At 44.5% G+C, this 27,088-nt stretch overlaps 1 protein-coding gene across 1 annotated transcript; it reads right to left on the bottom strand.

Annotated features, from left to right (window-relative positions):
- Positions 1–93: 93 nt before the first annotated feature.
- Positions 94–26,581, bottom strand: LOC142070307 (syntaxin-binding protein 2-like). Its single transcript, XM_075123874.1, has 9 exons — positions 26,221–26,581; positions 14,942–15,017; positions 14,322–14,357; positions 5,935–6,032; positions 4,205–4,311; positions 3,634–3,723; positions 1,355–1,440; positions 800–945; positions 94–263 (listed from the first exon to the last, which is right to left on the bottom strand). Exons 2-9 carry the CDS (start codon positions 14,962–14,964, stop codon positions 184–186), a joined length of 666 nt encoding a protein of 221 aa, XP_074979975.1. The 5' UTR covers positions 14,965–15,017; positions 26,221–26,581; the 3' UTR covers positions 94–183.
- Positions 26,582–27,088: the final 507 nt, after the last annotated feature.

Raw genomic sequence — 27,088 nt, 5'->3', positions numbered from 1 at the left:
AAGACGGGAGGAAGCCTGGCCTGCCCCCTGCCCGAACAGCCAAGCAGCCTGGGGGTCCTCCCCCCGCCCAAGAACTGACACCGCAGCCAAGAGTAGGGGGGAAGATGCCTTGTTGAGAAGAGCAGGTGGAGCTGGGGGCAGCAAACTGTGGGGGGCAGAGTCTCTGGGGGGAGGGGGCTGCTTCTAGGCCTCCTCGGGGTCCAGCTGGTTGAGGGTTTGGATGTCATCCAGGAAGCGCTTGGGGGTCAGGATGTGACTGGAACCTGGGGGAGAGAGAGGTGGTTGGCAGTGGTGGGCACAGTGGGGCGGGTATGTGGCTGGCATCACCGTCACCCCCATCCTTGCAGCTGGACCCTGCTCTAGTGCAGGGGGGGAGGGACTGTCTCCTATCCCCCTTGGCCTGGCACCGCACCCCTCGTGCCGCTGTACCCTGCACAGCCAGGCAAGAATCCATGCGCTGACAGTATTCCTCACCCTTGGGTCTTCGAGGGGTGTGTGCAGGGGGTGAGCCATATCCCTATGGGAGTTACTGGGGGTGTCTGACTGGGGCCCCACACGTGGTCCCTGGGCAATGAGAGGCCTGGGGAGACAGAGGCCGGGAGATCAGGCGGCTAGATACAGGCCATGTGGGGCAAGCACATCTGTTCCCAGGCCCCTGGGTGTGGGAGGACAGAGGGTAGCATGGGAGCCCTGTGGGTGCTGGGCAGGCAGTTCTAGGGTCTCCCCCTCCCAGGGGGTCCCAACTCTCCCTGACCTGGGCATTCCAGCCGCCCTTTCCCCCAGGACTCGCCCCACTCACCGATCACCACCTCCCACTTGCCCTTGATGGCCGGGGTCACTTCGTAGGCACAGCGCATCTCAGACATGGACACCCCACCCAGCACGTAAATGATGAGGCGCGGGCCCGTCCGGTACTCGGCCGCTGGCTTGTTCTTCTGCCAATGCCTAAAGCGGGCGCTGGGGGGAGAGAGGGGCCGTGTGGATACCAGGGGCTCGCTGAGGGAATGCCAGATGGAAGGGCAGGGCCTGGAGGAGGCTGCGGGGCAGGCCCTGCCCAAGGGAGTGGGGCAGGAGTCCCAAAGCAGGCAAGAGGGAGTAGGGGAGGGTGGCACCTGCGCTGGGCTGGGGGTCTGTCTAAAGCTCGGCCAGTCCCTTTCCTCCATCCTGGGCCCTGGGGTGTTGAGGGACTGCTGGGGTGCGGGGGACATGGTAAGAGGGCTCCAGGCTCTTGGACATCCCCTCCCCCGTAGAGGGCAGGGTCCTGACCACACACTCCCAGGCACAGAGGCTCCTACACTCTGGGGTGTGTGTGTCAGGGCTCTGCCCCCCACAGCCCAGCCAGGCTCAGCCTTACCTGACAGCAGCCTGGGAGCTGGTGGTAGGGACCGGGTCCGACAAAAAGGGCCACAGATTCTTGTCCAGTTTGTCCTCAATGATGTCCTGGCAGGGGGTGGGGGGAGGACAGATCAGCAGGGGCCAAGCAGCAGGAACCTCGGATCTGGTGGCCAAGCCAGGCCCCATTGGGGTGGAGGGGCTGGGACAGCTCCTCACTGAATGATTGACAGTCCCTGGGGGGAGCAGCCTGGGGCCCTCTTTCCAGGGGGGGGCATGGGGAGCTAGCAAAGAACACGCTGACTCCTCCAGTGATGCCCCCCCATCTCCCCACATCCCCCTCAGCTGCTCAGTGCCCTGCTGTGAACTCCCCACCCATCCACCGTTATGAGGAGGGCGGAGACCTCCTGCAGCCAGATCCAGGGCCCCTCATTTGGGGGGTGGGGGGGGAGAGGCAGGGGGCTGCCCTCAGTGTCCCTTTCCTGCTGCGGGCAGATCCAGGCCCTGCCTCTTGCTCCATGAGTGTGTCCCAGGCACGCAGAGGGCCCAGGATATGATACATCCTAATGCCACATAATAGGGGCTTTTACATTAGTCTGCTGCATTGACTTGTACAGGGAAGCTTAAGGCCTGCCAAGTTGTGGCTGGCGCAGAGAGGGGGCACCCCGATTGGATTAGGCGTGGGATTGAGGCTACCGCTACTGCCTGCCCCAAAATCCCACAGGAGGAACCATCACAACACTGGAACAAGGGGCTGGGAGCCTCCCACCTGTGATCTGCCAGGGACAGGAGCTCCGGTCAGGGGGTTAATTCTTGGCCTGGAGGAGCCCCAAGCCAGTAGGTTGAAGGCAACTAAGTGTGCCCCCCCACCCTCTTGAGGAGTGCCCCACAGGACAGGGCGATGAGGGGCTCAGCCCCCTGGAAGGGTTAGGGGATGGAGTGACCATGTCACCTCTCACAAGCTAAGCAGGTTTGGGCCCAGGCAGTGCTTGGATAGGAGACCTCTAGGGAAAAGCTACTGGGTGCTGGGGGGTGCGAGTGAGTCAGCAGAGGGTGCTCTATGACCCCAGTGCGGCGCTAGGGGGCGCTGTACTGCAGGGAGCAGGCGGAGGGCTCAGCAGGGGGCACTCTCCCCTGGCAGTCAGTGCTGCCCCAGTGCGGCGCTAGGGGGCGCTGTACTGCAGAGAGCAAGCGGGGCGGGGGTCTGCAGGGGGCGTGACCAGGACTGTGCTGCAGGAGTTCATCCTTTAGATGAGCGTCAAACAGCTGCTCCTCACTGGAGGTTAGGCCAAGGACCCTGCCAGCCATTCAGATTCCAGTGCCAGTCATGACAGTGTGCTGCCTGGATCCCCTGCACTTCCAGCCCCACACACTGATCACCTCCTGCCCTAGACTCCCGGGCAGCGCTGCTGGGCGGCTGTTAAGAGCTGCCTGCCACTCCTTAGGAAGAATTCAGCCCCGGTGAGGGACCGCTGTATAAACCGCCCATGGCCCACCCCAGAGGTGGCAGCATCTCAGCACCGAGTAAAACAACTCCCCTGCACTCGTGTCTATGATTTAAGACCCCTAAGGACGGCAGCAGGAGAGGACTCTCTGATGAGCCCCTCACATGGCTACAGCCCTGCACAGATACAAAAGTGTGGATGTGCATCAGCCCGCGATCCACAAGCCGCCTTTTACCTGTATCCGCATCCTCACCGGCAGCAGCTAGCGAGGGTGGGGAAGGGGTCTCGCAGGGAAGGGGCAGCGTGGAGGGGGCGGGGTCTCGAGGAGAAGGGGGCAGTGTGGAGGGGGTGGGGGCTTGGGGGAAGGGGTGTCTCATCACGTGCCCTCCTGGGGGGTCACGAGCAACAGTACACAGCAGCAGCAGAGCATGTTGCATCACAGTGGGGTGGAGGGGTGGGGCGCCGGGGCCCCACCCACTCCAATCCCAAATCCTGCTGCCCAGGAGCTGGTGGGGACACTGGTGCTGCTCGAGCTGCTGGACAGGAAGCAGTGCGGCGGAGCGAGTGGGTGCTGGACAGCCCCGACTCCGACCTGTCGCCCAGCCACTGGCTGCGGGCCAGCGGCCCCGAGCGCGCTGCGTCCCCCAGGCTGCCTGAGCCGGACGCCACGGGCCAGGTGCTGCTGGGGAGTAGAGCCCTGCACGGTTGTATCTGCAGCTGATCCACTATCCGCAGAAATGGTGTGCAGATATGCAGGGCTCTACACATGGTTGACCCCAAACCAACTCCTCCCCCTTGGGCCCAGCCTGCCAGTTGCAACCCCACCCCCAAGGCCAGGAAGCAGATGGCCCGGTACCTCCATGATGTCCTTGAGCATGGGGGTCCAGCGGGAGAGCTGGTAGCTGGATTCCAGCCGCACCTTCCTCTCCGGTCGCAGCTGCCCGCTCTGGGGGAGGAAGGGAGAGGGGGTGAGAGGCAGCAGGGAGGAGGTGCTGGGTGGGAACGGGGGCAGACAGGGAGAGCGCGGCCTACCTGAGTCGCGCCAGCCAGGCTGGCAGGGGAGAGGCAGAGAAAAGAACAGAATGGATCACTGAGCGAGAGAGAGAGAGAGAGAGGGAGAGGAGGGGAGAGAGACTGATGGGAGAACAGAGCTGCTTCCCCCCATTCGCTCGCTGGTGATCTGAGGTCCTGACTTCCAGTATCCTCTGCCGGGGCAGAAGAAGTCACCCCAGATGGGGAGTAACTCGGGGGTCACCCTCCTATGGGGAGGGCATCACCCCACTGTACAGGGACAGAGGCCACCTCTGTGCTGGGAGTAGGTCACTGCCATAGAGGGGCACCTCCAGGATGGCCTGGGCTCCCTTGTGCAGCATAGATCTGCCCCCTGGCATGGGTACAGCTGCTGGCCCCTGGCCCCAGTCCCTTACCCCAGGCGTGAGAGAGATGCCCAGGAACTGCAAGTTGTTGATGATGTCTCTCTGCTGCTGGATGTTGGCATGCTGGATCAGCTTGGTGAGGTTCTCCTTGTCCACACCTTCACGGGGAGAGACAGGTCAGTGCTAGCACCCCGGGACGCACCCACAGCCCAGGCACACAAGTCCGTGGCCCCAGGAGTCCTAGTTCCCCGATCAAATCCTGAGATCCTGCTCTTCCCACCCCTCTCAGAGCTGGGGGTAAACCCAGGAGTCCTGGCTCTCAGCCCCCCTCTAACCCACTAGACCCCACTGCCCTCCCAGAGCTGAGGATAGAACCCAGGAGTCCTGGCTCCCAGCACCATCTGCTCTAACCCACTGGACCCCACACAGTTAATGATCGAATTTAGGTTCTTGCTGCTCCTCCCTCAACATTTTAATGTTTCAGGTGACAGGTTTATGACTATTTCCCTAGGGAGGCTATTGTATAACCCAACTGGAACTTTTCTTAATATTTAGCCTAAATGTTCCCTTTTACTTGTCTTAGTTAAATCCCTTATACTACTGCAAAAACCTCTTCTCTCTCCTTGGGTGAAATCCCGGCCCAAATGAAGTCAATGACAAAATGTCAAGATTTCACCATTGGTCTTTACTAGCAGCAGTTATTATATACCCCTTTGTTTTTGCTTAGTCAAGCAAATGTATCTTGCTCTTGTAAACTTGCATCATAAAATCAATCCCTGTAGTTCTTCTGTGAACTCTTGATGAAGTTTTTAACTATGCCTGAAATAACACAGATACCTAGATACCTTCCCCCATCTTGATACATTGCTGTTTGTCATTATTACCATTAGTTTACAATCTTTCAGCCAGTTTTCAGCCTAGAGCAGGCTATTCCTATTGATCTGAATTAATGTTTCAAGTATGATTTCATGATATCTTTTATTCTATGGTTTATTCAAATTCAGTTATATGACATCTACATTTTGTAATTCTGTCAAAATCCTTCATTTTCTAGCAAAACACATTCTTTGCAAACCAATGTTGCTTATTACTCACTATCCTAGAGATGTTTAGCTACTTTTTTCCTCTCAATATTTGTTCCACTGTTTTACTAGGGACAGAAGTTAAATTTATGAAACAATAATTGCAGAATCACTGGGTAGTTGCAGGATAGTGGGAGAGGAGATAATAAGCAACTGCCATGGCAGACTTTGAAGAAGTGGACAGCAAGTCATAAGGAAAACTAATAGAGTCCAGCCACGAGGTAGAAATAATCATGATCATGATGGTCAAAGGCAGCAGGCAAATCAAAAAGAATTAAATAATTGAAGCGCTCCCTTGATTTTAGCTAAGAATAGATCACCTATGGCTCTGGAGAGTGCTATTTCAATGAATTAGAAAGGGCTGAAGCTAGATTGTAAAGGATGACAGAGTTGAAGCACAAGTGTAGATAGCACACTAGGATTTTACATACAATTAGTTTTCAAAGAAGATGCAAATTCATCCCATTGCAGTTGAATCAGGCTCCCATAAAAATGGACAGAGATTGAGCTGAGCTACAAATACAAATGTATACTTAAATATTTCACGTGCGTAAGGACCATTTGGTAGGGCAACTCTAGTAGACTGATATCCCTGACTAAGAAAAGTGGCATTTGGCAACATTTAATAACCTATATCAGGTCTGACCATCACTGGCATAGATAACACAAGGGATCAAATAGTAGAAAGAAAATTCTTACATGACTCCCGGAGAAATGGATAAAGGTCTCCAATGGCAGAAAGCTGATTCAGAGAAATACAGCAACTAATCAGTATTTGGACCTTGAGTGGACCCAGTCTGGAGAAATATACCACATCAGTAGGGATTTCAGAAGGCAGATTTGAAAAGTACAACACACAGGAGGTGCTTTACATCAAATGAACACACACATCATTAACAACCTGTCATGTAACAGATGTAGAGAGCACAAGAAGTACTTAGAGACATTATTCCAAGGAGAACAAGTCATCGGATTTTTTGTCCTTTTGATATAGAGCTGCAATTAGAAGCCCCGTATTCATTTTATATGACATATGTTATATTATTATTATTCTGTCTGTTCTAGGGGCTATGAGTAAACCCATATAGATATCTGTCTTTGTTTCTTGATACTAACCATGTCAAAATGAGAAAAATCAGCTCATTTCTTACAAGTGAAACAAAGGTGACCTGCACTTTATTTTTAAACAACTAAATGTGGTTTTATATACTGAATGTCCCAAATAGCAAGGGTAATGTGAACACTCTGCACATAAATTATTTAACTTACCTTGCTTGTATTCAGCACATGTCCCTTGAAATCCAGACTAACAGCCTGGATACACTCTGTACGTCCACGCAATCCCTAGGACTGTATGATCATACACTGACCCCTATCATATACTGACATCATAGCTACCAAGGAATCCCACAAGACCACACTGACGGTGGTGGGTAAATGGAGGGTTTTTACTGTGCATGATTTTGAAAACAATACTATTTTATATCCCAAAGGGCATATATAAAATAATATTGTACCAAATGTTTGCCTAGGACAAGATGGTTGTCGCAATACCACAGACCACAACCACTCTGATCTCACAATTAATTCAGGGATAGATCCAAAATCACAGGATCCTAGGAATGTAGAGTCCTGCTGTCAATGTGAAGATCTGAGCAGCCATGGTCCCAGCATGCTAACAAATACAACATACACAGACTTGTTCAAACATTATATAATACTCCAAGTTGACAAAGATAACAGAATTCACCTTGCAACAATTTAGAAAGTTTCTGCTGTCCACTTGTATTTAAATGCTGAGTTGCATTAACAGTGTCTAAAACTAGGTCATCAGATTGTCCAGACAGCATCTTCATGTCTGGTGGTTAATTATTCTTGATTATATTTAAAATATTTTAAAAAATACACGAGTCATTTGCAGGAGTTAGAATCACTTTTATTGCACGGCAGTTTTCTTTTCCAAAGAAAAAGAATTTCAAATACCCAACGGGCTTTTATAAGGAATGAAGAAATTAAAAAACTGCTTTAAGAATTATGAAAAATACCTTGATAGTTGTCTTTTTAAAAAAGGAGTGTGGAAGCATCTGTCACAACCTTATTGTTATTGAAAAGAAGTTCCATGTGTTAATGGAAATAAAGCCCAGACATGTTCATTCACCCTGAATAGAGACTCTGGCGTTCAAATTCTACAGATTAAGGACAGCTGGATTAAGTTAATGAAAGGACCTTGAGCAGTCATGGTGTACAGGCCCCCTTTGAAAGGTATGGCACTTTGATTTTCATATAGTTTGGCACTTTGTCTTGTTACTCCTCCATCACCATGAAACTTATTACAGTTGACAAACAAGTTGTCTAATATACTGGAAGTATGAAACCTATATAGCATGCATAACTCTGTCTGGATAAAGTACTACAATAAACCCATACTAAAGCAGTCAGATATGGCTTCTTCTGTGTTCCTGACACAAATGACAGCATCTGCACATGGCAACTGCCTCTGCACCATGTTTCTAACTGCATAGGGATATCACTGATTATACAAACAGTGTATAACAGCATTGGGAGTGACCTGCCCACTGCGCTAGCAGAGATGCTTCTGACAATGACAGGCAAAACATGTGTTCGGGAAAAGAGAGTAATGAACAATATTGCCAACTGGTGTGAAAGTGTAACCTAACATTTTGTCAGGCTTTAACAATGATAAAATAAATTGCATAAATATTAATATTAATAATCTTGTCTCAAGGATCTATGAACACTTTACAAAGGTGGGAAAACATCATTAGCTCCATTTAACAGAAAAGGACACTGACCTGAGAGAGACTTGCTCAAAGTGACAAACTGGCAGTCAGGACTGTAACTCAGTTCTCCTGATTCCCAAAGTTCTTAAACATTCAAATAAGCTGTAGTTTGCCAATCCACTTCATGGTCTCTTCAAGCAATAACCAAATAGGAAACAGGAAGAGCCACATTATATGGTTCTTACAAGTGAGGCATGTATATACTTTCAAGTGCTACCGTGATAGCTGTCCTCTTGGTTGACATATTGGAGATTGAACTGGGAGTATCCTGAGCAGCAAATTCTTATATGTGGATTTTGACATAGAGAAGTATCCCTATAACCCATACTCACGAGTTACTTACACTCACCAACTGCTGTCCTTACTAATGCTGTTCAGAGCTATCATACAAAAAAAATTGTAAAAGTTTTCTTTCCATTCTGACTTCTTTCCTTCCATCCCACTCCCTTCTTCAATAACCCCCAACTCTGTGATCCCTGTCGCATCCCCACCAGATCACAAATGCTGCTCATATTTACACTGTGCTTTGGCTGGATGACTGAAGTATCCCACATTAATTATGAAACATTTCATTCTGCCTGGAGGCCCAAGTAGCCAATATGAAGGCAGTTTCAAGCACATGAGGATACAATTGATACCATGGTGCAGCAGAGTGAAAGAAGTGGGAAAGAGATGACAGACTGAATAAATGGCAAGCAAATTGGGGAGGATTGATTGAAAAGATTTTGAGTTATGACAGATATTGAGTTTCTTCAGATAGGACATGATGTAGTCAAGAAAATCTGGAGGGCACATACCATATTAGCATGTTGTTTCTGCGACTGATGAGACTCAACTGCTTACAATAATTGACTCCTCCTGTCTCCAGAATAACTTCTAATGGTCGCTTAGTGTTTGTGCCCAGGGTAGTATCAATGTAATACATGAACATTCCTTGTGGGATTGCTACATAAAGAAATGTATTCTGCCAAGCAGAGGGATGAATTCAAGTATCTAACAGGTACTTTTCATCTCTAAATACTGGGCATATTTAATATAATTTTTAAAGCCTGTACTACCTTTCTTTAAAATTTGAAAAAGTTAATTTCACAGTTAAATATGTGTTTGAAACAAAGGAAAGAAGTAGTGACCACAGGAGAAGGCTAAAGTGTTGCTTAACAAGTTGCTATTTCTGTTCACAGCCCAGATGGGAAAAATACTACTAATACTGTCAAAGTTCCATTTACTTATTTAAAAAATAATAAACCAACATGATTAATAATAAGATCCTGATGTACTTTGGAAACAATATTTCTCAGAATTTTTTCTTCTGCCCAACTTCTATTCATGGTAATGCAATCTGGATCAATGTTTACAAAATTCATCCACCATTTCTTTAGTTATTTTCCTGAAACATTTTCCACAATGAGTCGGCTTCTCTGAGAAGGAAGTTGGCAGATTATTTCTGCTGTTACTCTTTTTCTATTCTCTGTTGAAAATACAGAATATTATGCCAAAAATAATTTCCAGATTAGTATGCTATTTTTATTAGTCTATAGTATACACATTTTTAAAAGTAATTTACTGATAGCTGGCAACTCTTGTCTGCCACTTGTGTGATTTTGCTTTCAGAATGCAGCAAACAGGATTGGTGCGACCTTTCCTTCCAGGGTATCGGAATTTACATTAGTATCATACCAGTTTTTAGTAACTGGGAATCATTAATTCCATGAGAAATGATGACAAATCTTAGCCTTAAGGCTAGAACACTCTTGAAGCATGCTCGTGCAGATTTTAACAGATGTCACTTTGTACCACTGATGACCATTCTGAAGTTCCTGTTACACTGCAGACAAATTAATTGTGACATACTAATGTAATTTTCTTTTACCATGAACTGTCAGAGTACAAAACTTGTCCAGTTCAGAAAGACAATAATTTCATGGACAATCACTCTTCACTGTACCTCTGATTAAGAAGCTTTTATAAATAATTCAAGCTGTGACTGATTAGTTTTTATACTGTCAAAAAGACATGCCTCTTTAAATCATGCCTCGATTTAAAAAAAAAAAACCCCACAACCCCACAGTTTCCACAACAACCCTAAAAATCACAAAAGTAGAAAACATCTGTGTGATCCAGGCAATCCCAAGCCAATACAAATTGTTCACTATAATACTTGGTTCAGTTTATTTTCAAAAAAAATCAAACTAATTGTGTTTATTGCACATCCCTTAGGATGCAAGAGTTTTAATAAACCCCAGAAAATGTGGTTTTTTTTTTAAATATTATCACAAGGTTAGGCCCTGGTTATTTAATAAGAAAGTTATTTTCTTCTTATTAAATATGTATAGGCCCTGATCCAGCTCCCATTAAAGTCAATGGAATGACTTCTAATGACTTCCTTGGCAGTTGGATGAGGCCATATTGCAGAAGCACTCAAAGGCCTCAGCTGGGATGTTGTGTTAAATGCTGCACAAATATAACTTAAGACATGGCCCCATGGAAGTTAGCGGAAGTTTTACCATTTCCTTTACCCACATGATCAAAGAGGATTACATCTGGAGGGTATAAATATCCTGCCCTGACTGCATGCCTGACAGGTCAGTGCCCACACCTGAGCTGGACTTCTGGGTCCCTATTACTCTGCTCACCTCTTTTGCCTTTCCCTCATAACTCAAGGAAGCAGGAACCCTTATGGGGTCCACAATCCCTTTCTTCTTGCTGCCCAGACAAAGACCTACTGCATTCAGTTGTGGAGTGCACTTTATAATAAGTAAATATTTTAAGTTATTTAGTATCCTGTCTGTCTCTCAGCCTAGCCCTCTTTAGTTAGCTTAGCAGGATTGTGGCAAAGGCAGGTCTTGAGGCAGGATATGAAAGTAGAGAACCTAGCTGCGCTCAGTTTTGGTTCTAGATGGATTTTTTTTCCTCTGTATATAGGAATGTGTTTGATCAACCTACTTGCAACAGTGCCTGGGCTTACCTAACCACCTTCTCTGACTCTGACATAGCAACTACATGCTTTTAAATGGTATTTAACTGGCTCTGAGCATGCTCATTTTATCTTACTATATTCTCCTAATTAATTCTGCTTCGTCTACTTTCTTCTAGAACAGACCTGAAACTTAACTTTCCATTAATATAAAACAATGAGAACACTCCAGTCTTTTTTGTTTTATATCATAAGGCAACACAGTTGATTTCAATAGTACAGTCAGTCTATCACATGTACAAATGCCTTCAGCCAGAAATGCAAAGTCAACTGTTATAAAATCTCTATACAGAGTGAACAGAGAGATTAGTCCCTCACTTCCATCAGTTTCTCCTTATGTTGCCACAGTCTTTCCCCATTTGGTCCATCACAACAAAGTCATTGTGGTTCTATTTCTTGATTTCTCTGAGATTCTGCCAATATCCAGTTTTTCCAAACAAATTTAAAGATCTGGTCTGACTATACATGCATTCATGTAAAACCAAAAGTCATCTTTCACTCTAGTTATTTATTTTCTCGAAACTTTTCATTTAGCATTCCAGGTTACAATTTGCATGAATAATCAGGATTTCCCCCCCTTCCTTTTTTGGAAAGTTGTAGGAATCTAATGGAATAGCCCTATGGATTTCAACAGGGATGAAACAATAGAAAAGATTCTAAAACCATAATTTAATAGAAAATTATAGCCTTCCTATGGAATTTTGTACTGTCTAGTAGATTTTAATTGGATAATTGTATCCCTTCTATTGATCTGTATAGGTAGGATTCAACTTTTTATAGAGAGGTCACCATTCATTCTAAATGCTACAGCAACTTTCCATAAGAGAGACAGCGGTGTGATATTTTGTATCCCTGATCCTTCTTTTTTTCTCTCTTCTTTTAGGAGAAGGTACCAGAGCTTTCCTGGGCTATCATGTACCACCCTCCAGAGTTGACTCTTATTCCTCACTGTAAAGAATTCCTTCCTTCCTGAAAGGTCTGGGCTGGAAATATTTCAAACAACTTCTAAATATTCAGTCTGGCCAGAATATTTAACTCATGAAGAGAACTGAGCTTTAATAGAGACACCACAGCATGCTAGGTTCTGGTTGTCTTATTATTGATCACTTGTACTGCAGAAGTGTTTGGAGACCCCAGTCATAGGCCAGGGCCCCGTTGTGCTAGGCATTGTACAAACAGGTAACAAAAAGACAGTCTCTGCCCTAAGGAGTTTACAATCAAAACCCACTTGGAATAAATAGGTCACGTATGCACAATAGGCACTGACTCTGTGGGTGCTCCAGGGCTCAAGCACCCACAGAAAAAAAAATAGGGGGTGCTCAGCACACATGAGCTATAGTGGTTCCTGTCACTCTCCCCCTCAAGTTTTGTAACTGAGGTCTGATCACTGGGCCTGCCCTAGGCCCACACAGAGCTTGAGTGTGGAATATGATAAGTGTACAAAAAGAAAAGGAGGACTTGTGGCACCTTAGAGACTAACAAATTTATTTGAGCATGAGCTTTCGTGAGCATTCGATGAAGTGAGCTGTAGCTCACGAAAGCTCATGCTCAAATAAATTTGTTAGTCTCTAAGGTGCCACAAGTCCTCCTTTTCTTTTTGAAAATTTATTTGAGCATAAGTTTTGTGGGCTACAGCCCACTTCATCGGATGCATAGAATGGAACATATGGTAAGAAGATAGATATATACATACAGAGAATGTGAAAAGGTGGAAGTAGCCATACCACTGTAAGTGGCTAATTAATTAAGATGAGCCATTTTCAGCAGGAGAAAAGAGAACTTTTGTAGTGATAATCAAGATGGCCCATTTAGACATTTGACAAGAAGGTGTGAGGATACTTAACATGGGGAAATAGATTAAATATGTGTAATGACCCAGCCACTCCCAGTCTCTATTCAAACCCAAGTTAATGGTATCTAGTTTGCATATTAATTCAAGCTTAGCAGTTTCTCATTGGAGCCTGTTTTTGAAGCTTCTTTTCTGTTGCAAAATCACCAAATTCTGTACTGCTAACAGCTTCTGCCCTTGGGGCAGGGAGTTTGTTTATAAACAGAGGCAGGGTGATTAAGATAACAAAAGGCTTGTCATTAAATTAAATTAAGGATCCTTAGATGATCCTGAAAGCATTGCCAGCACTCCTGTTAAAAGATAAGAAACAAAGGGTAGGAATAAATTGTCAGTTTTCAGAATAGAGGGAGTTAAATAGTGGTGTCCCCCAGAGGTCTGTACTGGGACCAGCGCTGTTCAACATACTCATAAATGATCTGGGAAAAGGGGTAAAATAGCGAGGTGGCAAATTTACAGATGATACAAAATTACTCATGATAGTTAAGTCCAAAGCTGACTGCAAAGAGTTACAAAGGGACCTCACAAAACTGGGTGACTTGGCAACAAAATGATAGATGAAATTCAATGTTAAGTGTAAAGTAATGCAAACATAATCCCAACTATACATACAAAAGAATGGGGTCTAAATTAACGGTTACCCTTCAAGAAAGAGATTTTGGAGTCATTTGCAGTACTCTGGAAGCACTATGCACTTTTGTCTCTGCTTGTTATTTCATGAGGAGTTTGAACAGCGTAGGAAAAAGATCATTCTGCAACCCTTCTGGGATATACAGATTGCATACAGATCTATAATGACCTCTCACTGTGTTCCACATGGATGTGACACTCTACAGGGAAAAGTCTGACAGAGCTTTCTCTTCAAAGTCCTTTAAAAGCAAAGATGTTGTCTTTGCTTTTAAAATAATATCACAATAATTTGACCTCTCAGACGATGTGAGTTGTCATACCTAATATATCCAAAATACAAACACCAAAAAACCAAACTAGTCAAACCCATGAACTAGCACAGCATGTTTTAACTTTTCTTTCAGCATGAAACAAGGAAAATAAATCCCATCAGTAAGTAAATGAAGTGGATCTCAGCATAACCAATCTATGAGCCTAAAATGAGTTTAACTCCATGGTGGGAAGGTTTCAGATTCATAAATTATAAGCCCAGAAGGGACTACTGTGACCACATATACAAATTTAGGGGGAGATTTTCAAAGACACAAAGGGCAGTTGAAGCATCTAATTCTATTGTCTTTTAGTGGAAGTTGGGTTCCTAACTGCCATTTGGGCCTTTGAAAATCTCACAAAGATAATAATAAATTGGCCCATGCCCACAATTCAAAATCCTGATAGCTAATAACCTGCTTTGAGTTATTAATGTCTCAAATGTAATCAAAATGTTAATAGAATTTAGGTTTTGATATAGGGGGTTGTTTACCCCAACTTGACTGAGGAAGAGAAGGTTACTTACATTGTGCAGGTTCTTCGAGATGGTTGCCGAGACAGCCTGTTCGGAGGAAATAAAAGACATATTACTGAACAGTCATAGAATGAATACAAGAAAGACATATATCCATAAGTGGAAACAATTCAGCGCTTGGTGCCAAGATAAACAGATCTTACCAACATCTTCCCTTCTAACAAGGGTCCTGGACTACATATTAGAACTTTAAAAACCGGGACTCTTCACAAGCTCCATCAAGGTACACTTGGTGACTATCACAGCTTTCCAAGAGAAGGTGGATGGAATCACTATATTTGCCCACCCAATGACTAACCGCTTTCTTAAAGCATTGAGAACACCTACTCCCACAATAAGGAAACTGCCACCCAACTTCATCTTATGCAGTCTTATGGGAAAGCTGTTTGAACCCCTTGCAATTGGCTCATTACTACATTTATCTATGAAGGTGGCCTTCCTCATCATCATCACATCCTCCAGACGAGTGGGAGAGCAAGGTGCCCTAATGGTACATCCTCCTTACACAACGTTCTTTAAAGATAAAGTTACTTTAAGACCACACCCCAAGTTCCTACCCAAAGTCGCTCCCCCCGCCCACACACTTCATTTGAAACAACCCATTTACTTACCTGTGTTTTTTCCAAAACCACATGCAGATGGAAGGGAGGCATCACTCCACACAGATATTTACAGAGCATTAGCTTTCTACATTGAAAGATCAAAAAAATTAAGAAAATCACAGAGACTTTCGGTCTCCATAACAGAATACTCAATAGGACAAACCATCTCAAAATAGAGAGACTATCCAAATGGATATCAGGATGCATCCATCTTTGCTTCCAAAAGAGCAACCTACAAGCCCCAGTGGGAGTCCGCACACTTTACCAGAGCACAGGCAGCTTCTGTGGCCTTTCTCAACAATGTCCCCATTACCGACATTTGCAGAGCAGCAACCTGGGCATCAGCCCACACATTGACAGAACACTATGCTATAGAACAACAATCAACATCAGATGCTTGTTTTAGACTCACGGTGTTATCCAACATTTACAACACAACTCCGAAGCCCCTCCCTTCCACTGAGGAGCACTGCTCAACAGTGACCTAAAGTGGAGCACCCACAGGGACACTCCAAGAAGAAGAAGAAGAAGAAGAAGGAGGTTACTCACCTTGTGCAGTAACTAAGGTGTTTTGAATTGGCTGTCACTGTGGGTGCTCCACTACTCTCCCACCTCCCCTCTACTTCAGAGTTTCATACAGATTCTCTGCGGTAGAGAAGGAACTGGGGGGCGGTTGGTTGTGCAGCACTATGTAACCACCTGGAGTGGTGCAAGACAGTGATGGCGCGTGTGTGACCCAACTAGGCACTGCTACCACAAATCTCTGTTTCAGGTGTAAGGTGTACAGACACCTAAAGTGGAGCACCCAACAGAGATGCTCCTCAAAGAAGAAGGGAATTGAGTTGCTACACACGTTCTCTGATTATTAGGTGATTTTCAGAATAATGGATGTATTTACAGTACCACACTAGACCTTCTGATCATTAGACCCATTCAGAAACTTTAGGGATGAGGGCATTTGGGCCTTAGTCTGAAGTTGGAAGTATAATTCTCTATGTAATTTGGTCAGGAACTTTTCGGCTAAAAAATTTTCAATTTGTAGAAACCAGAACTTTTGATGGAAACATATTGGTTATGAAAAAACTTTTGTCAGGATTGTTTTTCAGGTCCAGGAGGAAATTTCCTGTAACACAGAGAGAGAGATCCAGCCCAGAATAGCCAAGCAGTTGGGGGATTCATGTAGGAGACCCGGTGTTCAGTCTGCTAGATTCAGACTACTGACTTGAGCCTGGGTCTCCCACATCCCAGCAGTGTACCCTAACCATCTGGCTATCCCAGGGATCTCTCCCATATCAAATGTTTTTGTGAAAATGAATTCTCGTTTCCAGGCAGCCCCGTATGTAATCTTACCTCTGGTGTGCTTGGCAATAAACTCTGTAAGTAATTGGCAGGTTCTAAAGGGAGGTCAACCTTTCTTATTTTAAGTATCTGTTAATTTCACACACACGCGCGCACACACACACATCCCGAAGAGAAATTATTTGAGGGCACAGCCACCAGTAAATCACAGCTCTTCTGCCACTCGGAAGAATAACAGTAATTTATTGCATTTAATCTGGAAGAGGTTAAATACATTACAGTTACTATTCTCATTCTATTTGACTGGGATACGGCACACTTAAGCCAACAGCTCAGATGATTTATTTGCCTGTCTAGATAAACTGCCTCCTCGTGTCTGCATCTCATATTTAAATATAGTTTAACTTAGGCTATGCCTACACTTAGGACAGTGTGCAGAGTACATACATGGCATGCCCCCCGGAACACAGCTATAACTAGCAGTGTAGAAGGTGAGGCACTGCTTAGGTGAGTAGACACATCAGAATCTTAGGGTATGTACCCTACATGGCTCTCTACGCACAAAAGCAGTGGCTTCCATGGCTATGCTGCTATTTTTAGCAGTGTAGCATCCTGCTGCCTCTCCATTGCAGGAGTGTTTCCCCACCAAAGGGAAAGGCTCCAGCAACAGGAAAAGGGTCTGGCAGGGGGAAGCAGTGGGAAAAATCTCTGACAGCTCCCCACTGCCAGAGCCTTTTCTCCTGCCTCCCCTGTGCCAGAGCCTTTCATTGCCATGTGTAGCTACACACCACTGTGTGGATGCGCCCTACTCCACTGCAACATGTAGCTGCATGCCGCCATCACTGTAGACAAGGCCTTAATGTTAAAAATAGTGTGTTGGGGGGTAGAATATATTCCAGCTATAACCACTTTACACACAGCAGGGAATGCAGGGAATTAGGAGCCACCATACTGCATGAGACCAGTGAGCCAGTTAGTTCAGAATCCTGGCTCTGACAGTGGACAGAACCAAGGACTCTGTTTTCCATTTCATTTGGCAGTCTGTTGATCACTCTCTCATTGATGGGGTTACAGGCAAAGTGCTAGAATTGAAAAAAAAATTGCTAAAAAATGTATTTCACAGCCAGGTAAGGTTTCCAAGATTCCAATACATTTAAAGTGATTTCCTTGAAAAAGCCAAGGTAGAGGTTTGTCAGATTTGTTGGCTTTCTCAGAACAAAATCTTTTAGGCGCTCTAATTGCATACACCATTCAGATAATATCAATTACATTTATTTCTCTAATAGTCTTGCTCATTTATTTCAAAGTGCTACTAAAGCACTATTCTGTAATTTTTCCAATTGGGTTTAACTGATCCTGAAGAGCCAGAAGTTGTTGGTTTACCAAAGCAGTCACACTTCAAAAGTTTTTCCAAGTTTGCAAGATTCTATCGGGGTGCAAGTATCACCAGCAATATCTCTCATACTGGAAGAAATTTTTGGCGTGCAACTCCTGACACTGCTTCCTTCCTGACATATTGAGATAGCCCTGCCCCTTCTCACTTGCTGGTCCCCACCACAGCCAGAGACAGGAAATCTCAGGGGTGTAGCGGTTAGCTAGATAGTTATCTGGGGCATCATTACACTACATTTCAAGTTTATCTATTGACCAGTGCCATCCACCCTTTAGGTTCCTTTACTATTAACATTAGTACCAGCGGAGCATGGTCCTGAAATGCTAATTGAGCCAAATCTGACAAACAATTTCTCTGGCAACCAGATGAATATCAAGAAAAGAGTAATCTAATCTCAAATATGATTGGTGTCTCAGTGAAAAAAGTGCAATCTCCTTTCAGAGGCTGCAGATGGCATCTTACATGTTTTTGTCTCCTAAAAGTTTTCCTAATTTTTTCACTTTCAAGTTGAGAGAGTTAGTGGGACCTGAGCAATTTTAGAAAGTATATATATAACAGTGACACCTAGAGCAGGGCCCCATTGTGCCAGGTATTCTACAAACAGATATGGTATGGCTTCACAGCAGAGGGTACCAGGATACAGGTACTCTGGCTTGCCAAGCCCACCTGTAAATGTCCACACTGCAGAGTCACATACAACTCATACCAATGTCCACGCTGCAGTTACCCAAGTTTAGCGCTAGGATTTAGGGAGGTATATCCCCAGGTTCTTAGCACCTGACTACCTTGAGCCAGTCTAGGAATTTATTGGTGATGTATTGTGGGAAATCTTGTCTGTCCTTGAGGAAGAGGCAGTTCCTACTTTGAAGAGCTAACCATCTAATTGGATAAAAACACCCATTGGAGGGAAAGGAAACAAAAGGAAAACTGACTTTCTTGAAGCCCACTTAGCAGCACAGTGGCAAAGCTGGAAAGAAAACCCCCATCTGCTGAGTTACAGAGCAGTGTGTCTTGCAGTAGACCATGCTATCTTGTTCACAGCCTCAGCCAGTCACTGATCATTATATTCAGGATGAGGAAGGAATTTTTTCCCCTAAGGCAGATTGGCAGGGACACTAGGGTTTTCATAATCCTTTATGACATGGGGTGTGGGCCACTAGCTAGGTTCATCTGGGTATAGATCATATAATCAATTCCATGCTATTGCAGGTCCTCAGGCATTGGTCATCGCAGTCCCTCCTGTTCTCTGCCTGTGTCACATAAGAGATTAGTATCCTGGGGGCTGTAATACTTTGGTCTAATTCTGGTTGTTGGGTTTGGTGTGGTGGTGGCTGGGGGGTGTTTAGTGGTCTGTGATATACAGGAGGTCAGACTAGATGATCTGGTGGTCCCTTTTGACCTTAAACTCTATAACTCTAGTAGCGACAATGAGTCCTACCACTCCCTATTCCCAATGTTCCACGTGTATGCAAATCTTGAATATGTAATTAAACATAATCAGACTAGAGATAGCGTATACATTTTATTCCCACTTTCTCCAACAACCAGTGCAATCCTACCCTCCTCTCATAGTATTGTTGCAGTCAGATGAATGGAACATATTTATGCACACACAAAAACTTCTCACCACCCTGGCTCTTAACATACTATGAAGAGTAGAAATACCCCTCCACACTTCAAATTTTCATGCTCAGTGTTTGATGAAAGGAGATTCTTGAAAGAGGGGAAAATCATCCTTTAGTTTCTTTTTAGATAAGAACTCTCATTTTACAGGGATGGTCATAGTCTAATGTCTAGTGAGATAATTTTACATGAATCATCCATTACAGAATGTTAACACTTATGTTTGTATCTTGCAAATAATTGAACTCAGAGTAATCCTTTGTTAGCAAACATCTGGAATGATAAGTGAGAAAGGAAGAGAAGAGATGTTCTAAGACAGATTTTAAAAAACTGTAATGTTCCTTTGTTTCTTTGTTCGAAAATCCCAGAGCATATGTGCCTATCCTTTCTTATAACGATTCAAACTCTACCTATCGAGGTAAATCAGTAGGCCATGAAAATAAAAATAAACTGCCATAGCTAAGCAAGAGAGAATCCAGATCATAACTTGGTTAGGAAAGGAAAGGAAATTATATGCTCGGTAGAGTCTTGCTTCTTCTATTAAAATTCCGAACTCCCTCTTTCCACCTGCCACTTCAACAATATAGTCAACCACCAACTCTACAGTAATTATATAATGTTATGTCAACAGTATAGTTGCACGCATACTTGAGTGAAATATACGCTTTGTCAACCCAAGACCCATGGATAATGAAAAAGGAAAAGACAGCAAGATCTCTAGGGGAAGGGATGAGGAATTATCATAGAATCACAGAATATCAGAGTTGGAAGGGACCTCTGGAGGTCATCTAGTCCAACCCCCTGCCCAGAGCACAGGGTTACAGACAGGATACACTATAAAGAGTAGACAGAAACATTTCCCTGCTTTGCACAGCGAGTCTTTGATCCATAGTTGTGTAACTGGCAGAGGTGCCTCACACACACAGTATTCAAAACTTTCCTAGATTCTAAGAAATGAACACATTTCAAAACTCAAGTCATCTATACTAAAGGCTTTTCTCAATAGGTTCTCCACACTATTCCTCATTCATTCTGTGTTAGGAGGAATGCAGAATAACCCTATTTTATACCATATCCCAAATACACATAAGCTAGTGAACACTAGAAGAGGGCCAAATTCTCCTCACTAGGGCTGACATTTGATCCATTGTGTCTTGTTTCACTTGAGCATCTCAGTAGCTTGCTCTTTTGACATGATTTATTTTCTAGATATCTCTGTATTGTGAATAATTATTTTTCTCATTTGCCTTTTGTGCACATACAAATTCTATCTACCTTCAAGGGTGAAGCTCCTGTGTATAGCTGACGGAGGTTTTGGAATTCACTCCTGTAGCAACTAAAAATAATCACCAACCTCACCACCCTCAGGTCCAAATGCAAATCCCACTGTCTTTGACCTTGCCTCCCCACACAGAAACTCCAAATCTATTAGCATTTCTGGGACACTCATAAAAATCTAACACAACTTATTCACCCTGGGGGTGGGGGGGGGAGTTTGAAGAGGAAACTTTACTGATGGTAAGTTGTATGATTTTTAAATCTGAAAAATACTCAAACATGGTGATGGGCATGGTATAAGAACCTAAATAAAAAAGAGCTGGAAACATTTTTGATCAGAGAGAGAATACGCCATACTGAAAAGGGAAATATCTTTTATCATGATTTTGGTTCAGTACAGAGTACAAGTCAGAGTCAGCTGTGGACTCTTTTAAGTTATTCCAAATGCATGAAAACAAAAAATATTTTCCACCTTTAGCAGTAATTATATGTATATTTCTCTTGAGATAAACATATGCATTTGCTTTAACAGACTCTCTCTTTTCTCAGGTTTCAGAGTAACAGCCGTGTTCGTCTGTATTCGCAAAAAGAAAAGGAGTACTTGTGGCACCTTAGAGATTAACCAATTTATTTCAGCATGAGCTTTCGTGAGCTACAGCTCACTTCATCAGATGCATACCGTGGAAACTGCAGCAGACTTTATATATACACAGAGAATATGAAACAATACCTCCTCCCACCCCACTGTCCTGCTGGTAACAGCTTATCTAAAGTGATCATCAGGTGGGCCATTTCCAGCACAAATCCAGGTTTTCTCACCCTCCACCCCCCCACACAAATTCACTCTCCTGCTGGTGCTAACCCATCCAAAGTGACAACTCTTTACATAATCAAGTCGGGCTATTTCCTGCATAAATCCAGGTTTTCTCACACCCCCCCCCCCAGATGTTCTCACATACCCCTTGCAAGGTAGCCTGTTTCCTCTTGTTTTTTCTATCCCCCCCCCCCCCCCCAGATGTTCTGGTTTAACTTGGATTTAAACTTGGAGAGTGGTCAGTTTAGATGAGCTATTACCAGCAGGAGAGTGAGTTTGTGTGTGTATGGGGGTGGGGGGGATGTGAGAAAACCTGGATTTATGCAGGAAATAGCCCGACTTGATTATGTAAAGAGTTGTCACTTTGGATGGGCTAGCACCAGCAGGAGAGTGAATTTGTGTGGGGGGGTGGAGGGTGAGAAAACCTGGATTTGTGCTGGAAATGGCCCACCTGTTGATCACTTTAGATAAGCTATTACCAGCAGGACAGTGGGGTGGGAGGAGGTATTGTTTCATGATCTCTGTGTGTATATAAAGTCTGCTGCAGTTTCCACGGTATACATCTGATAAAGTGAGCTGTAGCTCACGAAAGCTCATGCTCAAATAAATTGGTTAGTCTCTAAGGTGCTACAAGTACTCCTTTTCTTTTTGCGAATACAGACTAACACGGCTGTTACTCTGAAGCTTATCTAAAGTGATCAACAGGTGGGCCATTTCCAGCACAAATCCAGGTTTGTGCTGATTTGTGCTGGAAATGGCCCACCTGTCGATCACCTCAGACAAGCCGCCACCAGCAGGACAGTGGGGCGGGAGGAGGCACTGTTCCACGCTCTCTGTGCATACACAAAGTCCGCTGCAGTCTCCACGGCACGCATCCGATGAAGTGAGCTGCAGCCCACGAAAGCCAATTTAGAACAACGCTTCCTCAGCTCTCGTCCCCTAAAGCCCCTACTCTACTTGCGCTATATTGATGACATCTTCATCATCTGGACCCATGGAAAAGAAGCCCTTGAGGAATTCCACCATGATTTCAACAATTTCCATCCCACCACCAACCTCAGCCTGGTCCAGTCCACACAAGAGATCCACTTCCTGGACACTACAGTGCTAATAAACAATGGCCACATAAACACCACCCTATACCGGAAACCTACTGACCGCTATTCCTACCTGCATGCCTCCAGCTTTCACCCTGACCACACCACACGATCCATCGTCTACAGCCAAGCTCTGCGATACAACCGCATTTGCTCCAACCCCTCAGACAGAGACAAACACCTACAAGATCTCTGTCAAGCTTTCTTACAACTACAATACCCACCTGCAGAAGTAAAGAAACAGATTGATAGAGCCAGAAGAGTTCCCAGAAGTTACCTACTACAGGACAGGCCTAACAAAGAAAATAACAGAACGCCACTAGCCGTCACCTTCAGCCCCCAACTAAAACCCCTCCAACGCATTATTAAGGATCTACAACCTATCCTAAAGGATGACCCAACACTCTCACAAGTCTTGGGAGACAGGCCAGTCCTTGCCTACAGACAGCCCCGCAACCTGAAGCAAATACTCACCAACAACCACATACCACACAACAGAACCACTAACCCAGGAACTTATCCTTGCAACAAAGCCCGTTGCCAATTGTGCCCACATATCTATTCAGGGGACACCATCACAGGGCCTAATAACATCAGCCACACTATCAGAGGCTCGTTCACCTGCACATCCACCAATGTGATATATGCCATCATGTGCCAGCAATGCCCCTCTGCCATGTACATTGGTCAAACTGGACAGTCTCTACGTAAAAGAATAAATGGACACAAATCAGATGTCAAGAATTATAACATTCACAAACCAGTCGGAGAACACTTCAATCTCTCTGGTCACGCAATCACAGACATGAAGGTCGCTATCTTAAAACAAAAAAACTTCAAATCCAGACTCCAGCGAGAAACTGCTGAATTGGAATTCATTTGCAAATTGGATACTATTAATTTAGGCTTAAATAGAGACTGGGAGTGGCTAAGTCATTATGCAAGGTAGCCTGTTTCCTCTTGTTTTTTCCTACCCCCCCCCCCAGATGTTCTGGTTTAACTTGGATTTAAACTTGGAGAGTGGTCAGTTTGGATGAGCTATTACCAGCAGGAGAGTGAGTTTGTGTGTGTATGGGGGTGGGGGGGATGTGAGAAAACCTGGATTTATGCAGGAAATAGCCCGACTTGATTATGTAAAGAGTTGTCACTTTGGATGGGCTAGCACCAGCAGGAGAGTGAATTTGTGTGGGGGGGTGGAGGGTGAGAAAACCTGGATTTGTGCTGGAAATGGCCCACCTGGTGATCACTTTGGATAGGCTGTTGCCAGCGGGACGGTGGGGTGGGGGGAGGTGTTGTTTCATGTTCTCTGTGTGTATGTGGGGTCTGCTGCAGTTTCCACGGTGTGCATCTGATGGGGTGGGCTGTGGCTCACGAGGGCTCATGCTCAGGTGGATTGGTTGGTCTCTGGGGTGCCACAGGTACTCCTTTTCTTTAGGCTCATCCAGACTTTTCTTACCAAGCACCTTGCCACTCCCCACAGATCCCCTGCCCTGCCTGTGTCTCCCCCCACTCAGCTGGGGGTCTCAGCTCCCACTGTGCTCAGCGCTGCCCTTGCTGTCCCAGTGCGGGTAGGCAGCGAGCTCGCTGCTTTCCTCACTGCATCAGAGCCTGAGCCCCCTAAGCCCCCCTCTCCGGTGTGCAGGGGGGTGGGGAGCATCTCTCTGTCCCACCCAGCCCCAGGGGTCTGGTTACAGGCAGGCAGGTAGCCTGAGCCTAGCCGCTCCTCCCCCTGCCAGCCAGGTCATCTGCATTTTCACTGGTTTCAGAGGAACAGCCGTATTAGTCTGTATTCGCAGAGGGAAGGGGAGTACTTGTGGCACCTTGGAGACTAGCCGGTTTATTTGAGCCTGGGCTTTCGTGGGCTGCAGCTCACTTCATCGGATGCGTGCCGTGGAGACTGCAGCGGACTTTGTGTATGCACAGAGAGTGTGGAACAGTACCTCCTCCCGCCCCACTGTCCTGCTGGTGGCGGCTTGTCTGAGGTGATCGACAGGTGGGCCATTTCCAGCACAAATCAGCACAAACCTGGATTTGTGCTGGAAATGGGCCACCTGTTGATCACTTTAGATAAGCTGTTACCAGCAGGACAGTGGGGTGGGAGGAGGTATTGTTTCATATTCTCTGTGTATATATAAAGTCTGCTGCAGTTTCCATGGTATGCATCTGATGAAGTGAGCTGTAGCTCACGAAAGCTCATGCTCAAATAAATTGGTTAGTCTCTAAGGTGCCACAAGTACTCCTTTCCTTTTTTCTCTCTTTTCTGACAATATCCCGCCCCTCCCCCCCCGCCCCACCTTCCCCCCAACCCCCAGGCAAACTTCCTTTTCAAATTATCAGTGGCTGAAGGTTTGGGTTGTTTTTTTTTTAAAGCAAACAAATAAATTACCCATCTTTAACTAGATTCATGTGCATTTGGGAATATATTAAGTGTTTTACATTTTCTTTAATATTGCATTACAAATCCTGGAAGATTGTTCCTTGCAGTCTGTGTTCACAGATACATTCATCGGTGAATGAAAGCCTAATTTTCTAATGGCATTTAAGATTATTTTAGTAACAGTGCACATATGTTATCAGAGGAAGAAACAAAATTTTAAAGTCTCTTCTCTGCTATGTTTGTTGTTTTACTCTTTGACCACTATACCCAAGTGAGTTTTGGCAGCTCCAGGATACTAAATCTTCATTTCTCACCATCCAGAAATGTTGAAGTCAGTAGCTCTAATTTTCCAATCTGTTACACCACTTTTGTGCTAGTATAATTCTACTGAAATCAATGGCCTTACACCATCAAAAAACTGGTAAAATATAGGGGAGAATCTGTCCTAGTATGTATAGACTGCAGACTTGGGAGTATATGTTTTTTCACATCACAATAATGCTAAAGTATGTTTTTCAGTATTGTTTTACTGCAATTTAAAAGGAAATACTTTAATCCAGATTAGCACACTGAAACTACCCCATTTGGGTACTGTGTTAGTCAAAGCTGAGTTTCAGAGTACTTATTGTGGTAGAATTCAAATTTGGTCTCATAATATCCTAGAAACATGCTTTAAAATTGTATGAATACAAATCTGGCTACTCCCTTTCAAACCAAGGTAAATTTTAAATGAGAACCACAAAGGAAAAAACGATAATGTTTGCACCCTATTTTTCTTCTTTGTGATATATAAAAAAACCCTGAATTTCTTTCCCACATAAAATACAATTCTGTTTGTGGCTCCCCCCCCCCCCACCAATCTCAGTTATGTCTTTCCTGTTTTTATTTAAGAATTCTTTGGAGAACTAGATAAGTGATAGGTTACTCAGCTCTTTATTACACAGAGAAAGCTTTTCTCCCAAATGTTTTTCAGATGTTAGAGTTAAATATTTAGTTACAAAAGCAATCATACTTGCTCAAGTTTTAGTCCTTCAGTATGTCCCACTAGTTTGCCTGTCTTCCAGCACATGCAAGTGACAACCTAATATTTAAAATGTAAAAAGTCTGTAGAATAAAACCTGTAAATAAATAAATAAATAAATAAATATAAAGTATATCGAGCTACTCAATGCAGTAGAAAGAAATAAAAAGGGTGTGTCTACACTTTGTTTTCCTTTTGTTTAGGTCACCTTTACAAGTAGTAACTTAGAGATGGCTTGTGTGACAACCTGAATACCTAACATCTGATTAGTGGAATTTGTCATAGTTTTTACTCCACTGCATGTTAACTATTGCTACACAGGCCATCTTTAAAACTATTCTTAAATAATCTATTTTATACATTGCTCTATTTTTCATTATTAATACCTTTCTGAGGATAAGTTGCGAACACAGCTCTCTTTCCACAGGCAGAACTACTGTTCCTGGAGTAGTCATCTCCAGCTGTGGTGCAGAAGTCTAAAAATAAATGGAGATACTGCAGCCTGGTGAGACTGTTATACCCCTGTGGTGATGATTCTTGCTCCTCGGTGAGTTACACTAGTTCAGAACATCTAGTCCACCGGGCTGCTCCGGTGTATTAGCCAAGAAAGGTTTTGAAGTAGCGGCCTCTTTCTTGCAGATGGGAGAGGAAACGTGTCTGTTCATGTTAAGCACGTAATAAAATGCATTGAAAAGCCTTTCAAGTCAGCAGCAGCTCTGACATAGCATGGTGCCACGATGAGCTGTTGCTAAGACCTGGATTCTGAAAAAATAGAGATGTGTAATCAGGGTTCTACAAATCAACTGAGCGAAAAATCATTCAATAAAAAACCTATACCTCCACAAAACCTTCCCTTTTGTTTCTGATTCGCAGCTGGAGGACATGTGCATTAACCAGCCTCTGAACAAAATCACTGGCATGTCACTGAAATGGCTTTTGTCCCTCTGAACAGCCTTCCATGGGCATTTTTGCCTATTTCTCCAAAGAGACTGTGAGATCTTGCCATAGACTTTCTTCATCAGAGGAAAGGCAAAGACATCCAGAAATAATATCAAGCTATCAAAGCCAGAGCCACAGACTAAAGGAAGCCAGCTGCTGAAATAGAAATTAAGGAAATCAAAGGGCCTCTTGAAATAATAAAAAGGGCTCTTAAATAACTGCAGCAAAAGCCAACTGAATTGAAAGCAAGCACTAACTCCAGTTCCTGAAAGAGAGAGAAATCAGTTGTGTTTATACAAAGAAATCTGTTAATTC

Source organism: Caretta caretta, chromosome 28 (genome assembly GCF_965140235.1).
Source record: "Caretta caretta isolate rCarCar2 chromosome 28, rCarCar1.hap1, whole genome shotgun sequence".
In the NCBI taxonomy this organism is placed as follows: domain Eukaryota; kingdom Metazoa; phylum Chordata; order Testudines; family Cheloniidae; genus Caretta; species Caretta caretta.
Note: the sequence above shows the minus strand (reverse complement) of the source record. Positions and strands in the feature narration are given on the sequence as shown.